The 18,906-nt window shown below is 41.3% G+C and overlaps 1 protein-coding gene across 4 annotated transcripts in view; it reads left to right on the forward strand.

Moving 5' to 3' along the window:
* SBF2 (SET binding factor 2) overlaps positions 1-18,906 on the forward strand; it is a 648,361-nt gene that overhangs the window by 603,728 nt on the left and 25,727 nt on the right. For all 4 annotated transcript variants that reach the window (XM_074997415.1, XM_074997417.1, XM_074997416.1 and 1 more), the window contains 4 exons: positions 1,781-1,882; positions 3,112-3,297; positions 12,287-12,413; positions 14,528-14,655. In XM_074997415.1, coding sequence (XP_074853516.1) covers positions 1,781-1,882; positions 3,112-3,297; positions 12,287-12,413; positions 14,528-14,655 — 543 coding nt within the window. The remainder of the gene's footprint in view (positions 1-1,780; positions 1,883-3,111; positions 3,298-12,286; positions 12,414-14,527; positions 14,656-18,906) is intronic.

Raw genomic sequence — 18,906 nt, forward strand, 5'->3', positions numbered from 1 at the left:
ATTTTAGAAAGTTGAATGCTTCTTTAAATGGAGGTGCATAAATAAGAAAAAAAATGAAATGTACTGCAGTGTTTTATTAAGGTAGCATGAAGGCACATAAGACTCAAATTAAGAAATTTAAAGTAACAATGTTGTTCTATGATTAGCATATTCAACCTTCCATATGACTCCTTTAAGTTGAAAGATAATGTGTGCTTTCAGGCTAGTTGTCTACTTGTTTGATGGAATGTTCAATTATATCTATCACAAGCTTCAGGGAGATGGGCTGGAATTATTACTCACTGAGGTGCTTAGCTGAGGGCCGCATAAGGGACCAGTGTCTGGTCTACCACTGATTTAAATCAAAAACAAAAAAAGCAAAGAGGACAATGCACCTTCAACACTACTGCATGGAATCCGCTTTGCCTGGCATCAGATCTCATTTGGTCTGTGCAGGGAAGTTCATCCAGCACTCCTTGAGCAAGTGCTCTCTCCTGTCTTGCCATCTGACAAAAACAGTAGATTTTCACCAGAGCCATGTCTAAGGAACCACTAGTGCTCAGGGACTTGCCTCCCAAGCTCCTCACCCCAAACTCAGAAGCCTCAAAAGACTGTTTCAGCTACCTCTGAATTCTCAATACCAGACTTCTCATTGTTAGGAATAAAATACTTTTGTACCGAATGTACATTGAGCTGTCTGGCTAACCTCAGCCAGGGACCATCTCATGACATAGTAATTGTCACAGACTGGAGTTCATGGCTCCAGTACCTACCATGGGACCACTGAAAGAGGCTGTTACTTCTGGGACTGTGAAGTATCCAGCACCGCTTCTGAGTGGCATGCAACCTCCTCTCTTCGGGCAGGTTTACACTACCCCTTGGGTCAATGTAACTTAAAGCCATGTCATTGAGTGATACAAGTAATGGCTCCTAAGCATGGTCCACATTAGAGCTATGTCAGCATGAGACACTGTCCCACCACATAGCTTCCTTATTTGCAGAAGTGGAGCAATTATACTGACAGGACAATTCTCTTCCAGTGACATAGAGCGTCTCACCAGATGCACGACAGCAATACATCTGCCCCATCTTAGGGCTTCTAGTGTAGACCTGCCCTTAGTATCAACAATGCGAGAGGCCTGCACTGCTGCTTTTCCCTTCTGGATTCACCATTTACTCTAAGGGGAGATACCATCTTGTCTGTAATCTAGCCTTCCAATATGCATTCAACAACACTTGATATCAGTGGCTAGGAAGATGCAAATGCTTCTATCAGTTTGGTTGTCTTGGTGCAGATCTTGGTACCAACCCCCAGTCACTCTTCCAACTGGCCTTTAGAGTATTCATACTCACTAGGGTTAGAAGTGGGTTCTTACACTTGCCACTGTAGAGTCAAGGGTGTCACAGAGAACCCAATCTCAATTTTCCGCACACCTGTATTTATAACCATAAGAAGTCACACTGAAATTAGTAAGACTGTTCATAAGGGGAAAGTTACAACTGCGTTAAGGTCTAGGACTAGTTCTGTAATGAATACCTGAAGATGTAATTTCTTGCCTTCTAGCCAGCCTGGCCAACACTAAATGAGAGAGAAAATATTTGATCAATTTTCATAAGACAGAAACTTACTTTCTAAATGCATAAAGAGTTTGAACAGTGGACATGTTAAATATTTATAAATATATAATACATATTTAGTATTTATAATTTAAATCATGAATGGTATATGATTCAGTAAACATTCAGCAATATTAACATATGAATTCTGCACTGTAATATGTTACTTTTTTATATTATGTAGCTTCACAGAATAGTCCAGTTAGGTGTGGTCATATCAGAGCTCCTTGAAAATGGTTCTTCAGTTATGGTTTGTTTGGAAGATGGTTGGGACATTACTGCACAGGTAAGCTACTATTAGAAATTTGTGAATGGCAGGGGCTAGTAAATACCAAGCAATAGATTTTGGCCAGGTAGCTATAATTTTATTATAACTTTAAACAACACACTCCTAAACACAACCCTTTCTGGTAGCAGGAAAAAGGCCAAGGCTACCTAGGTCTGTCACAAGTTTTCATCCACTTGGATTTTCCAATCCAAAACACTACTCAAAACAGTATATTTCCACCCCAGGTTTTGAAAGCCCTGAACAGTTCAAAGGCCTAACCGAGGTCCACAGCCCTGTGCAGGCTAATGCGTGAAGAATGGCTTACTTTCTTCCACAAGGACTTGCTTATCTTAATGGTTGAAATACATGTTAGCAGAGAAGATGAGCATTACACCCTTATCTCTAACACTGTGTGTTTGGGAAACTCTTGACCATACACACCTACACAGTTCTGACTCTGTAACATCGACAATGACAAATTACCAAGTAAAGATCTTGTGAAACAAACAATGCATTAAATGAAAAGCAAAAGCTGAGTTCATTCAGTGAGTAGATTGTGCCTTTATAAATGCTTCATAATCCAGCAAATCAATAATCCCACAAAATTGTTGGAGAAGCTGATACATAACTCATAGCTCTGTACAAACAAAAGCACAAATGAAGCTTAACACTGTCCACTTAACCATTTTTGAATTACAAGGGAGACATGCAGGCGCATACCTAGAGAGAGAGAGCAGGAAGAGACCCATTTCCGCCCAATATGCCCTTTTTAGAGCCTCACCAACTGCTACCTAATAAAAGGAGGACTACGAGGCATTATTCTAGACATATAGCCCACCATCTTCCAGCTCCTTTTCTGAAATGGCCAGCACCCCTTTTCTAAATACTTGTCATTCTTGTCTGATGAAAAAAATGTTTTAATCAAAATTTAATAAACACTGACAAAGATTGTAATGACTTCAGAATTTTGCAGTTGCTCATATTTGCTCCCTGCAACCCCAATTGAGTGAAACCTCAGTTGAAGCTCTGTTAATGAAGCTTACTCTTATCCAGATTTCTAGATTATTTCTGACATTGTAAATCACTTATCTGGTACCTCTCCCCAATTATTCATTATTTTAATGCTTTTGATTTCTTGCAGTGTTTCGTATAAATGGGCTTAGAACAATTCAGTTTGTTTAACAGAACTGTAGTTTAAGTATGTGGTATCTGATATTAATGCCAGTGCACTCTGTTTTGTGATTTAGGTGGTGTCTCTGGTGCAATTACTCAGTGATCCATTTTACAGGACGCTGGAAGGCTTCCAAATGTTAGTGGAAAAAGAATGGCTCTCTTTTGGTCATAAGTTCAATCAACGTAGTAATGTGACTCTCAATTGTCAGGGCAGTGGATTTGCTCCCATTTTCTTACAGTTCCTGGACTGTGTGCATCAGGTAAGCATAACAAATCTATGCCAATTCAGTGTTTAGAAAAAATGTGTTGGTGCCATCATTGCAGAGCTCCTAATAGATAATGAAAAAGAAATAGGGACTTCTCTTTCACAGTTCCACTCTTTTTACCTCCCTGTAATTGTAATCCTGCCCACTGGCCATAATGGACTCCTGTGATCTGTACTTTTGGGCCCCACACTGTGAGGATTCCGGGCACTGATTTCAACAAAGATCATGTCCCAAACAGGAATAGAAGCAACTGATACAGGATTCAACTGACTGAATTTTTCAGAAAATAAATCCCGTCAAACTAACATTTTTTTAATGAAATTACAGGTTTGGTTGATAAAGGAAATAGCATTGATATAATGTATTTAAACTTCCTTAAAACATTTGCATGACATTTTGATTAAAAAACTAGAAAGATGTAAATTTAACATAGTACAAATTAAATGGAATAAAAACTGGCTAACCAGTATATCTTCAAATGTAAATGTAAATTAGGGAATCATCACTGAATGGGCATGCTTCTAGTGTGGGCTGGGAGAGATTAGTCCTTTTAGCCCTCTTCTGTGTCACCTTTTAATCAATGACCTATAGGAAAACAGAAAGTCATCACTTTTAGGTGACAAAAAATTGGAGGAATGATAAAAAAGTAAAGAAACTAGGTCACTGGTACAGAATTATCTGGGTTGCTGAGTAAGTTGGACATAAGAAAACTTTGTTTTACTTTGTAAATGTAAACTTGTAGGACCAAGAATTTAGTTCATATTTATAGCATAGACAACTTTATCCTAGATAATCAGCTGAACACAAGCTCCCAATGCAGTGCTGTAGCCAAAAGGGCTAATGCAATACTTGGATGCACTAATGGGAATTTTGAGTAGCTGACAGGTTATTTTGCCTCAGTATTTGGCAATGGTGCCACCACTACTGTGTCCAGTTCTGGTGTCCACAATTAAAGAGGGATATTGATAGCTTGCAGATTGTTCAGAGAAGATCCAGGAAAATGATTGAAGGATTAGAAAATGTACTTAGGCTGAGGCTACACTAGCACACCCCTTTCAAAAGGGGGATGCTAATGATACACTTGGGAATAAGGTAATGAGGCACTGCAATAAATAAATGTTTCTGATTTGTCAACCCTGATGACAATTTTTGGACCTCTGTGCTTCATATATTGAGTCTGTTCTGGTATGGCTATTATCTGAAGAAGTGGGTCTGTCCCATGAAAGCTCATCACCTAATAAATTATTTTGTTAGTCTTTAAAGTGCTACTTGACTGCTTTTTTGTTTTGATAGAATACAGACTAACATGGCTATTTCTCTGTCACTATTCAACACACAAGGGGAAACAAAGTTCAGGCCATTCTGCAGGGAACCAATCAAGTTCTGAAACTGGTGCATTCAGCATCAAATTATCCTTTTCCCAGTACACTTTTTAGGAGTAATATGGAGGACAGCCTTAGAAGCATATTTACAAGGATCACAACTGGGAGTCCATTCTTTGCTGGTGCAATATATTTTACAACAGTGAGGATTCACATCCTGGGATATTTTTGCAACCCAAGGAAACAAGAAGTGTCCAACACAATACTCTTGAGTCATCAAGGGCCACAATTCAAGAGGGGATGTTTTCCTGGTACTATGGTTGGATCATGGCTATGATCTGAAGAAGTGGGTCTGTCCCCCGAAAGCTCACCTAATAAATTATTTTGTTAGTCTTTAAAGTACTACTGGACTGCTTTTTTGTTTTTACGGTTGGATCATTGATTTATGCCTTTCCTCCCAGCCTTCTACTATTTTGTGTTCTCAGCAAAATCAAGTAGGATAAAGCAACTGTAATTCTGACAGTTTATTGATGACCAAGGCCGTTGTGGTTCATCAGTGACCTGCAGATTGCCTCTTGCCTATACAAACTCTTACAACCATTTCTAGATGTACTGTCTCAGAATAGAGGCAGGACCTTCCATTCCAACTGGCAGTTCCTCCAGGTGTGAAGCACCTCTCCATGGCTGTGCTCCAGTGGGCACAGCTGGGTGAGTGGTGCATGTCCCCCAGCCAGGGCAGCCAGATTAATTTATCCTCTGTGCCCCCCACCACCACCAAAGTGAGGAATGCAGCAAACTGTGCATTTCCCATTTCTCCCTGATGAAGGGGAACAGTCAGCAAAGCTCCCACCCATCCTCTTTAAAGGATGCCTGGAAGCGGGGTTGGGAGGTTCATGGCTGGGGCAGTCCTGGACAGGGGACCACATGCCCCCAGCAAGTCCCTGTCACTTAGCTGGTGATTTGTCTGTTTTCCGTATGGTTTTATGAGAAGCAATTCAATTTCAGGCACATCCCATTTTCCTGGCACAACCAAATCCTTACCTTGCTTTAAGTTATGATAAGAGGAATCTGTATATCAAATTTGGTAGTCCTAGCTCTCATCATTTCAGAGACGTTACTAAACAAAGGAATTCTATCAAATACATAGTTGATTATCTACCTTGTTTTTGAATGTCCATATTTAAAGGATGTTCCTGCTTCCCCTCTTGGAGAGAGAGTGCTATGAAAATCTCAATGTAAGAGATTTGTGGACCTTACTATGAAGAATAGGAATATTTATCCACGTTTACCTGAAAATTTCCTTTTGTTTAGTCCACAGATCCATTCTATCCTTTAGGGAAAAAAGATCATCCAGATATGCAATTGATATCCAAGTATTTAACTTTGTAATCATTAGGTGAACTTGATTATGCTCTGCAGAAAGATAAATTGTCGTTTTTCCTCAGCGTATATGTAACGCCATCTGTAATTTATGAAATTGGTTTGAATTATCCTGGCCTGGGAAGTTATCTCAACTGGAGGGGAACTTCATGTTCCCCTGCTGCCAGTGGCTGACAGGTCTGCTTCTGCCCCTAAGCTGCAAGCAGGATGAATTACCCATCGTAACAGATGTGTGGATCATATTACTCAAAAAAAAAAAAAAAAAAAAGGGGGGGGGGGTAGGGGGAGGAATTTTCAGGTAATCATTGATAAAGTTTTGTATTCTGCCCATGTTTTTTGAATGCAGTGTTTTGGTAGCAGTGTTGATCCGACAATATTAAGAGACAAGGTGGGGGAATAGTATCTTCAGCTTCCGTTGGTGAGAGAGACAAATTTCAAGCTCACTCTGAGCTTTTCTTCAGCTCTAAAGTTCATATCTCTCACCAAAGAAGTTGTTTAAATAAAAGATATTACCTTGCACACCTTTTCTCCAATATATTTTGGCCAATTCAAGTGTTTGTATTACACTCCAAAGTACGTTTCTTTGTGAAATAAGGTATGTATTTTTTCTAGGATAAGATATTGAGTTGCCCAAAATCATATTTATATAATGTCCTTTAAAAAATGAAAGTTAATTCTGATTGTTTTTGCTTAGGCTAGTGAGTCTCTTTAGAGGGAAAAAAGAACTCTTTAATTTGAGGGTATCTCTAAGATTCAGTAGCAGCTTCCCGTATGTAGTATGGTATGTTTCTTTCTTACCTATTTTTGTTTAGTAAGTGATACACATTATCAATAATTTGAATACACATACTTTAACAGTAGGCTATATTTCTTGTCTTTTACGTTAGTTTTTAATCTGGGCCTTGTGTATTATATACATGGTAAACTCTGAATTGCAAACCATTGTAGGCTAAGTATATGATCTGGTACTGGGGTGGGTAATAATTTTTGGTGGCGGGGCCACTCCAAAATTTTGATAAGTTGTCAAGGGTTACACTTTTCTACACAGGGGGTTTGGTGTCTGAGCTGGAGGTTGGGTGCAGAAAAGAGCTCAAGAGAGAGGCTATAGAGGGTTTGGGTTGTGACCTAGGCAGAAGGAGGCTGTGATCTTCAGCTGAGAGTTGGAATAGGAGAGAAGTAGGGTGCCAGTTGCAGGCTTTAGCTGGGAAGTGCACATCTGGGTGACTCTTAGCCATCAGCCCAGCAGGACCCTCTGGCAGGCTCCCTGCCTGCCATGCTCCACATACTACTCAAAGCAGCTGGCTGCTGGGGCCATGTGCATCTCTGCACAGCGCTCCATGGGTGGGGTGGGGGGAGGGTGGGATTCCATCAGTTGCTCATGTCCACAAGCACAGCCCAGGCAGCACCCATTGTCCAGTTTGCACCCAGTGGGAGCTGCAAGGATTGTGCTGGTGGGTGGTGGGGGCTGTGCATGGAGCTCACCGCCATCCCGTGAGATGCGCTTCATGCAGAGAGAGACGGGCTGGCCACAGCAGCTGGCCACTATGAGCAGCGTGCGGGGGCAGCAGGCAGGAGAGAACTGTGTCAGGCCGGGCCCATGGGCTGCATTTTGCCCATCCTGGTAGAGTATCATAACTATGAATAAATTATCTAAGAATAGTTCACAAAACTTTCCAAAGGTTGTTTTTTAGCCCATGATAATGTGTTGTTGATGTAATAAATTCTAACGATACTGTTACAGATTTCAAACGTCTCATTTCTACAGGTTATCCAAATGAATACACGTGCTCACACAGAAATTTGGCGTGAAGAATCTGATCCTAGATATTTGTACTATCGTGTTTCTATGAGTTTGTCCCTATGTTAGTTTGTTATCCTAGATCAGTGGTTCCCAGACTTTTTGGCATCGTGCCCCCCCTTTTGTTTTTTGACAAACATATGAAACAGTGACTCCTAAATTAGAACTGCATCATCTTTGGAAAAAGTTGTTGTTTATTCCAGTATCTCCAGGTGTCAGCTGAATTAATATTAAATCATTGGTTCCCAATAGCAACATCTGGCAAATAGTTTTACTTCTAAAAACATGCAGTGGGTTAAAGTGATGTCATTACAGGAAATTCCCTTTATTTAAACTTCAGTTATATCTGTTTAATATTTTGATAAATATAGTTCAACTTTATAGTGAACAAATGATCCAGAATTTAAATAAAATTTTTCATCAGTTTTAGGGCCAATCCTGCAAACAGTTACATATGTGAAATACTTTATTTACATCGTGGGTGCCATCGACAGCATTGCAGCAGGAAAGGCCCCTGGCCAGGATGGTATACCACCAGAGGTAATCATGTGTGCCCCAGACACACTCCTGGAACCCCTACATGAGCTACTGTGCCTGTGCTGGAAAGAGGGTGAGGTTCCACAGGATATGCGCAACGCTAACATTGTAACGTTGTATAAGAACAAAGGAGACAGAAGCAACTGCAACAACTACCATGGAATCTCCCTCCTAACCGTCACTGGTAAACTGTTCGCTCGCGTCATCCTTGGCAGACTCCAGAAGATTGCTGAGAGGGTGTACCCTGAATCGCAGTGCGGATTCCGCACAGAGAGGTCTACTGTTGACATGGTCTTCTCTCTAAGGCAGCTACAGGAGAAGTGCAGGAAGCAGAGGAAGCCACTCTACCTAGCCTTCATCGACCTGACCAAGGCCTTTGACTTGGTCAGCAGGGATGGACTGTTCAAACTGCTCCACAAGATAGGCTGTCCTCCACGGTTACTCAAGATGATCCAGTCATTCCACGAAGACATGAGAGGAACCATCCAATATGACAGTGCATTATCGGATGCTTTCAGAATCAGGAGCGGCGTCAAAGAAAAATGTGTGCTTGCTCCGACATTGTTCGGGATCTTCTTTGCACTCCTCCTGAAGCATGCCTTTGGATCTTCAACAGAGGGCATCTTGCTGCACACAAGATCTGATGGGAAACTGTTTAACCTTGCAAGGCTGAAAGCTAAGTCTAAGGTGCGGGAAGTCCTCATCAGAGACGTGCTGCTCGCAGACGATGCTGCTGTAGTGTCTCACACAGAAGACCAGCTTCAAAAACTGCTGGATCGGTTCTCCAAAGCATGCAAGGACTTTGGGCTTACCATCAGCCTAAAAAAGACAAACGTACTTGGTCAGGATATTGCTGAATCCCCATCAATCGGCATTGACAACTATACATTAGAGGTCGTCCACGAGTTCGTGTACCTCGGGTCCACCATCACTGACACCCTGTCATTGGACACTGAGCTAAATAGGAGGATTGGAAAAGTGGCCACAACTCTGTCCAGACTCAGCAAGAGAGTGTGGAATAACAACAAGCTGTACACTCACACCAAAATGCAAGTCTACAGAGCCTACATCCTCAGCACCCTCCTTTATGGTAGCGAGACTTGGACCCTGTATGCCTGCCAGGAAATGAGGCTGAACGTCTTCCACTTGCGCTCCCTCAGGCGCATCCTTGGAATATCATGGAAGGACAGAGTGACCAACACCGCCGTCCTCGAGCAAGCTGGAATCCCAACCACGTACACCCTCCTCAGGCAGCGTCGGCTCCGCTGGCTTGGCCACGTCCACAGGATGAATGATGGAAGGATTCCAAAAGACATCCTGTATGGTGAGCTAGCCTCTGGCAAAAGACCTCCCGGACGCCCCCAGTTGCGCTACAAAGATGTCTGCAAGAGAGACCTCAGAGAGGTAGACATCAAGCTGGACAGTTGGGAAGAACTAGCAGACGACCACAGCAGATGGAGGCAGGGGTTACACAAGGGCCTTCAAAAGGGCGAGATGAGGATCAGGCAGCAGAGGAGAAGCAAACGCACAGAAAGCACACTAAGGACTTGCCAGACACCCACCACATCTGCAAGAGATACAGCAAGAAGTGTCACTCTCGTGTGGGCCTTCATAGTCACAGTAGACGCTGTAAATGAAGTCCTCAATTGAAACTATAAAGGACGCGATCCATAGTCTATGCAGACTGAAGGATGCGTACTACTATATCCAGAGTTGCTATAAATAATACTAACAAATTTTGGAAAGGGTACTAAAGCTCATACTTGATGGATTAAGCCAATCTCTAAATATTAATGATCAGAATGAGACGGGGGGGAGGGCAGATTAACTACCATCTGTTGGCTAAAGAGCACCTTCCTCTTAAGCACCTGGCACTGGTAGAGACAGGACACTGAAACAGAACACACACACACACACACCAGCATCTGCCCCCTAGGCATTGGGGGAAGGTTTCCAACTCACCTGAAGTGCCCTTCCAAGGATCCTAGGGGAGATCCTGAGGGATGGAGGACCAACTCCAGAGTCAATAGGACCTCCTGGCTGGCAGGTATGATGAAGTGGCTGGCAGGTATGATGAAGTAGTTGGATTCCTCCTGCTCCTCCCCCTCCCTGTCATCATCCTTTAGGATGATGTTGGGCATGTCCTGGATGGACTCTGCAACTGCAGGGGGAGCTGTGGACACCCCCTCAGATAGCATCTGTGGGGTGCCGCACCAGAGTGACTGGACTCCTCCAGGACTGGTGACAGCCCTGCCACAGCTCCTTGATTTTGAGCCAGCACTGCTCCAGGGTTCAGGTGGGTGCCTTCTCTACAAGGCCATCAGACATATACCTTAGCATTTGGCTGCCAGGTGTGGCGATCCTAGAGAGCACCTGCCACCCACAAGCCCTTTGAAGTCCATGATCTCCTCATTGGTCCAGGATGGCTTTTGCCTGCATCCAGGGGAAATATATGTCATGGGAACAGCTCCAGTGGTGCTGCCAACCATTAGGGGCTCACCGGGAGCTCTGGCCTTGCTCATGGCTCCCTCTGACTACAGGACGGGCCAAGTGCAGCCAGCCCGTCTGCCTGTGGCTGGCTCCTTTAAGGCTCTGGGCAGGGAGAAGGGCGGTAGAGTTGGCTGCAGATATGCCTAGAGTGATCAGGTCTGTAGCTGTGCCAGGTCCCTGCAGGCCAGTTACTTCTAAGTAACAGCCCCTGCCCATGCACACTCGCACTATTTAGAAAAAGGAATTTATTCCTCTCAAAACCAGGACTACATTATTTCAAAGTAACTCCCAGTCATTTTGAAATAACCACTACAGTATAGACCGGGACGTAGGGAACACTAAATAACAGATCGTATGTGACAGAGAGGAAAATATAATTAAAGAAACTATCTAGTTCAAGATTTACAGTGATCATGGTGATAAAAAGGGGGTTTTATCAAAATTATGAAAAATATTTTGACAATCCCTTGTCTTTAATGCCTCTGGCTATGTCTGCACTAGTTCCCAACTTGGAAGGGAGTATGGTAAGTAGGGTGTCAGGAGATTATTAATGAAGTGCTGTGGTGCATATGCAGCACTTCATTAAGTTAATTCTCCCTCGTGGCAACACTGAAGAGCTGCAGCTACACGTGAGCCAGTACTTCAAAGTTTAACACTTAGAAGTTGCCGCACGGGAGAATTAGCTTAATGAAGTGCTTCATATGCACCGCAGCACTTTATTAATAATCTCCCAACACCTTACTTACCATGCTCCCTTCGAAGTTGGGAGCTAGTGTAGACACAGCCTTTAAATAGTTTGAAGACCATTTACTGTACTTACTTCATCCAACTTGTCTCTTAAATTAGTATCGTTTATTAAATTATTTCTACAGGTAAAGAGACAAGCTTTCAAGTACACAGGCTCTTCTTTCTGTCTGCTGAACTATTGTTAAGCAATGTCATATTCATCCAAATTAACTTTGCTTACCCATAAGTGCAGTTGGATATGAATTACCAGATGCTCATTGCAGATTAACCGAATTTGATATTTGGAAGAAATTCACCAAACTTTGCAAACACTTTGGAAAATGGAAACTGTAAACCCTAATATAAAATAAAGTTTGTGAAAGTGGTATCTGTTAAAGCAACCAACGCTAGCGATACTGCTTATGTAGAAAAACTACTGTGTTTTTAAATTAAAAATTAGGATCACACTATCTATACTCTGGCATTTTGATGCAGCAGACCATGCCATGGTTTAATTCAGCTGCAAAATGTCTTAAATGAAAATACCAGAAAAAGAATCTGAACAGATGGATCTGTAAGGAGTGTGGGTAAGACAACGGCCTTAAGTACATATTTGTTATCAGCATTCACATGATTATTACATTCTCATTATATTTTTCCTTCCTGTCCTTTAAACGTTCTTGTTTTATTATAGTCAATGTATTTTTCCTCTTCTGTACATATTTTGTAGATTCACAACCAGTATCCTACGGAGTTTGAATTCAATCAGTATTTCCTGAAGTTCTTAGCTTTCCACTACATTTCAAATCGCTTTAAAACATTTCTTCTGGATTCAGACTATGAAAGACTAGAACATGGTATGTGTAGATGAATGTGGTTGATGCCCATTCTTTTTTTTCATTTCTCTGTTATTATACACTTCTGCCTTTAATTAATATTTAATTCACATGGTAAGATGGCACAGTGACATTGTATCAATGATTACGTTGCAGTAAACTAAGAACATAACAAAACTTAGCATATGCTATGTAAGTACTTGGAGCATACTGGAACTAATTCTGTGAACTCTCATCAGTGGAAGTTATATTTGGTGGATGAGCAGTTCCTGACCCATACTGAAAAGTGAGTGGAAGAAAAATGGAAAGAATGGTCATAACTGTCAGAGCTTTGCTTCGCTTTGCAAACCGCTCATTTAATACAATTTTCCCTTCCATCTACCTGCTCTCTAAGCTGAAGGCTACCCTATGGTTTGCATTTTAGGATACTTTTGTATCCCAAACTAGAAACTACACGGCCAAACACCATGCTCAAAATAGCGGGGCTATTTCAAGTGTGATATTGCTTTCCCAGTAACCCTCGAAGTACAAGGGTTAACAAGATGTTCGAAATAGCCCCTTATTTTGAACCACGATGCAGTGTAGCCTGCACTGGGTTTGAAATAAGGGAGCTCAAAATAACATGCAATTTGTGCACCACAAATTTCGTAAGTTATTTTGAGCCAGGGCCCCAGTGTAGCCCTAGCATAAGGATAGGTCTACACAGCACAATTATTTCAAATAATGGCTGTTATTTTGAAATAACTGTCATAGTGTCTACACAACACAAACACGATTTTGAAATAATTTCAAATCAGTGGTTGGCTTATTTCGAAATTGGTAAACCTCATTCTACAAGGAATAGGACCTATTTTGAAATAGGGGCTCTTAAAACAGGTAATAGACCTGTTTTGAACTAAGTTGTAGTGTGGCCAATGGCTCTATTTCAAAAGAGGCTCTCTTGTGAGTAGACGCTGTATTTTGAAATAGCTAAGTGCTATTTTGAAATTCATTTGTCTGCAGCAGAACTATTTTAAAATAAGCAATTCCGGAATAGCTGTTCCTGAGTAGCTTATTTTGAAATAAGGCTGCTCTGTAGACGTACCCTACAAGACTTCGTTTTCTTTTTTTTTTTTAATTACAGAAAATTAATCCTGCGATTCATGAGAGTGAATGGCATTTTCATAGAAAACAGTCCTTCTCCCCTTTCTCATTAATTCCTGTGTCATCTTTTAGTTTCTTCCTCTATCTCTATAGGCTAGCTGACTTCATCTAAGGCCACACTTGCCTCCTGCATTCTCAGACCTGCTCCTGTTAGATTGATCAGTCAGTCATATCCACATTTCTCAGGCTTTTCTCTAAACAGATGCAAGAAGCAAAATGGCAGTGAAATCTCTGAAATTAACAGTTTTCACAGAGAAATCTGATTTTACATGACAAACAGCCTACTAAATGTAGTCTGTAAAATCCAGAATGTCAAAGAAAATAATACAAGCAGTTAACAGCTATTCTCTTTCTGCACAAAATATTGATAAGTTTTTCATTAGTGTAATTTTATCTTAATTATGAGACTCACAAAAGTGTGGTTATGCTTTGAAGTATCAACAAACCAAGAAGGAAATAGTGACTTCAGTGAAGTCAATGTCAAAACCATCATTGACTTCAGGGGAGCCTGGATTTCACCCCAAGTGTCTGCCTTCAGCCTTATGCTTCCCAGTCCATGTCAGGCAATGAGACTTCACAGTAGCACAATAATTTATCACACATTACTGCATAATTACCAAAATTTTAATGTGTATATATAATGAACTAATTTGCAACCAAAGTGCAAAAACAAAAGTAAGTTCATAATAAACAGTCTCATTAACAATATCTCAAGTATGTTAGTAAACTTCAGAATAAGAATTCAAAAGTCACACTCCAGAATGTTATTTTGATAGTAAGTTGGCGTTCAGGGAGGAAGGATGGCAATTACATTTTATGACATAGAATGGTTTACTGTTATTTTCATCAGTCAAGACCTCTTTAGTACTGAGCATTTTTGCAATGTTTTAATTTCTTCATAAATGTCATAAAACAAAAATTGTCCTGATTATGCTTTACCACTTGTCACATTTCTTTCTAAATCTTTTACCTTTTTTCCCCCACACCCATAGGCACATTGTTTGAAGATAAAGGAGACAGGCATGCCAAAAAGGGAATCTGTATTTGGGAGTGTATTGAAAAAATGCACAAAAGGAGCCCTATTTTCTTCAATTACCTCTATGCACCTGTTGAAACAGAGGTATGATATAGAAAATTTTATGGTGTGTGTTTTTCTGAAAGAATCTCTCATTAAAGTTTGACACTTGCTGAATTGGTTCAGACTGCTTTCAGACATTTATTATGGTAACTAACCCCGCTGAAGAAATTTTAAGAAATATTAATAGATTATTGCAGTGTCTCACTAGTTGTAATCACTAGTCATTCTAATTAAGACTTACATTGGCTCATTATAAAGGGGCAACGCCTTGGAACATTTATTAATCCATGTGTATCTCACAGATATAAAGAACGCTATGTAGGTGCATGACTTATGGTTAATTATGTGAGTAATGATTGCAGGAGCTATCTTAAACATTTTCACATGACTGTAGAAAAGTACATCTAAATAAAAATTGAGTTACAATTTACAAGTAGCTATAAATGCCACTGGAAGTGAGACAAGTTTCGTAGGATCCTGACACATTGCATTACAGGTCATACTAGTGCCTGATAGGACCATATATTGTTCACATTATGCTGTATGTTGCATAATTTTACGGTGTTATTATCTATAATGTACCAGAACCCCATCGTCCATCCCTTGTCGTGGTGAGGTGGCTCGTGTGTCTCAATGACCCAGAGAGCTATGCCAGCAGGAGCTACAGCTTCTGGAAGGGTCACCCAAACTGGACAGGTCACAGGGTAGAGACCCAGACAAATTTGGATTACCTCTCCCTGAGGTAAAAGGGGTTGATTTAGGGTTAACAACCCTACCGGGGAGGGCGGGGAAAGGCTACAGAAACATCTACAGGAACCCATATCCGTTCTAGTCAGGACTATTTTGAAATATAAAATACTGTGTCGTGAACAACTCTTATCCATGTTAAATTAAGACATTGAGGAAAATATTAAAGGTATGTATGCCAGCACATAAACAATGTTGATGTATTTGTTTTCCCAATGTAATGCTATTTATAAAGCAGACTAATCTTTGATTAAACAGAACATGTATAAAAACTTCAATTGGAGGAACCATATTTGTTTCATTTTCACTGTGGCTGTGTCTACACTAGCACTGCACTTTCGAAAGAGGCATGCAAATGAGGAAAACAAAATGCAAATGAGATGCAAATTTACACATAGGACACCTTATTTGCATATTATTCTTTTGAAAGAAAAAAGCAGTGTAGAGATGGCTTTTTTGAAAGTGAACCCTTCTTCCTATTTTGTTTCAGGAGGAAGGGTTCTTTCGAAGATCGGGTTTACTTTCAAAAGAGCTGCGTCTACACTGCTTTTTTTCTTTTAAAGAAGCTCTTTCAAAAGGAAAATATGCAATTATGTTGCCAGATATGTAAATTTGTATGTCATTTGCATTCCTCTTTCAAAAGTGTAGTGCTAGTGTAGATACAACCTATGTGTGCTATCATATAAAAGTAGCACTTCTGGCTGTTTAGTGTTGACAAAGGGAGATTTTCCCCTGTTCAGCTAAATTAATCATAATACAGAACCTGGATGTAAATTGCTTTTAAAATAGGAAAAATGGGAGAGGTTCTTGGGATTACGGCTGCGACGTGAAGGAATTGTATAAACACAATTTACTTTCACTGTATTATCTTGTTAGCTGAGATAAGATTGGCTCATTTTTCTCCATGTATATTCCACTGTTGGTGTGCATGTGTCCTATGTACTCAAGTTCGGACTCTCTTTGACAGCAATATCCATTGGTACTGCATTGTATCCTGTGTCATCATGTTTGCCAACTAGAAATATAAAGTGCAACATGACCCTAACTGTCTGACAAATCCTTCACTATTAAAATATGCAGATGTTTAAAGACCCCACCGTAGCAGAAAGGGCAGATCATAGAATACGTATGGACAACAGTCTTGAAGAACTGTAGTTATTGTGAGGAAAGTAACCACTTCTTCTCTGAATGCTTTTGCCTTCTCACCACCTTTGGTTACAAGTTGGAATTTGCAAGATTCAAGCTTCTCACAACTCTGCCATGGAGGGGGTGGTTCCATGACAATCCCAAGCCTGGGTGAAGAAGGGTTATTGGTGCATAGTATGAGAATTAACAACTTATGTTTTGTGGATGATATAGTTATCATTGAGGAAGATGAAGAGAAGCTAGCAAGAATGATTCGGGTGCTAAACGAGGAAGGGAAGTGATATTGATTGGTTATGATCATCAATAAAATGAAAACAATGGTATCTGGAGATAAGGAAATAGAAAGGAAGATCAGTGTAGACAGGATTGAACACATTTTAGGGGGCTGCCTTCCGCAGGCACCACACACCAGGGGGCTGGCCCCCTGACACAGAAATATTACAGGGTCCCCCTCCCAGGCACACAACTGATTGAACCATGTCAACAGGTTACTCAACAGTCTCCGGGGATGGATCCCCCCTTGGCAGCATGGACTGGGGGGCTGGCCCTGACACAGAAATTATAGGGGGCTGGACCCCAAAGGTGCCACATGCTGCGGGGCTGTTCCCCCATGACAACATATGCCCAAGGCTCCAGTATTCTCCCTTCCCAAATCATGTGGCTTGGGGGAAGATTTCCTATGAAGGAATGGCGCTTATGGACTCTCTATCTTTACTAGAAGAGGCAAGGGAATCCCTTCATTCTTTCCTCAACTTTTCAATCTTCTAATGCTTCCTTAACTTTTCCTTCTCTTCTCAATCCACTACTACTTCTGACAGGGTAATGGCTCCTTAGAACAGCCACTAGACACCAATACCTTCTGGGATTATTTCCTTCTCTTCTGTTTAGTCCTGGGAGAAAACTAGTTGAGCAACCTGTTGACATGCTGCTGTCAGCTAGGTGCTCTCAGAATATATTTGGTGAAGTTATTTTTTAAAGTCACTGTTCTTTAAAAAGGGACCGAATGAAACACAGAACATATTTGGTAACAAAGTCTATAATGTGGACTACTTGAATAATTTCTCTCATCAGGGAAAGAGACTTCTGGAAAATGGCTATTTGTTTTCAACAGGAGGGGAATGAGGGCAAAAGATGACATCACACACCCACTTGCAGCGCATTTTTTCCCATAACACACCAGCAAAAAAATCCAGAATCCCACAGGGCTGAGGGAACTGAGGGATAGGTTCCCACAATGCACTGCTGCAACAGCTGAACTCTGGCAATTTAGTGGGGACTCACTAAGTCAACTTTGTGAGCCGGTGTGGACACTCAACTTCAACTTTATTTCACAGTGTAGATGTACCCTGAGACACACTATCCCAGAGAAGGAGCTCTACAAGGGATGGAACGTGGGCCAGAGCTAGATCTCCTTCTTACCCACCTCACAAAGGGGCACTGCAGCAACCCTGACTTACAATGCTGCTGACTGGTCACAGTTCTGGTGGGAGCTTGCTGCCAGAGAACCCATCCCACACAAGTGCCCATCTCATATCTGGATGAGACTATAAGAGACACGTCTACCTCACTCCCAGCCAACTTCAAAGCATTCCAGAGCTTGCTGTGTAGACTGCCTAATACACTGGAGAGTCCAGTGGTAGTTGTCCAGAGGACAACCCATAAACTCCTGGGCACCCTACATACCTCTGTGCCTGGATGCCTTGCAATACCCATGAATAAGAGGCTCTTACAGCCAGCATTTACTCTGGCAGATTCCTGCTTCTTTGGCACCAGTATCAGAAACAGTAAATCACTTCTACCAAGTGCCTTCCTAAGGTTTTTAGCAGCTTTATATATGGCCTGTGTAGGGATCTCTGATTGTTGCAAAAGTTAAAGAAAAAGACAGGTTCAACAAAAATCAACATCTCAAGACAGATACAGGAAATTAAATGTCTTTGGCTGCAAATGTTATTCATTATCAAGGCTACAAGTAAAAGTTACAAGTTACAATTGAGGATCTTCCATTTGAAGGATGCAAACTTTTTAATGTAAAGAATAATGAGTACTTGTGGAGAGGGGGGTTTCTTAAAAGATGCTCCAGTTCCTAAGGGTCTACACTCATGCACAAAAGAGAAAGCTCTTTAAATCTCAACCACATCAAAGGAAGCCAATACTGCACTCATTCTAGACAGCCTGAACCACCAAGGAAGGAACAGAAATTTAAGAAGAGGAAGCCATGTGCCTGTACTACCATATTTTCACACCAGACACTGTCATAATCAAAGCAGCAGATTTGGTTCCTTGGTCAGGAGCTGTGTGTGCTTTCTCTTGGATTTCCCTCTTCTATTCCCTCCGTCTGTTTTTATTTTGTGGTGTCTGGAACATCGGTACGGATATTTGCCTTACTTCCCTCAGTCCCCA

Source organism: Carettochelys insculpta, chromosome 6 (assembly GCF_033958435.1).
Source record: "Carettochelys insculpta isolate YL-2023 chromosome 6, ASM3395843v1, whole genome shotgun sequence".
Classification (NCBI taxonomy): Eukaryota; Metazoa; Chordata; order Testudines; family Carettochelyidae; genus Carettochelys; species Carettochelys insculpta.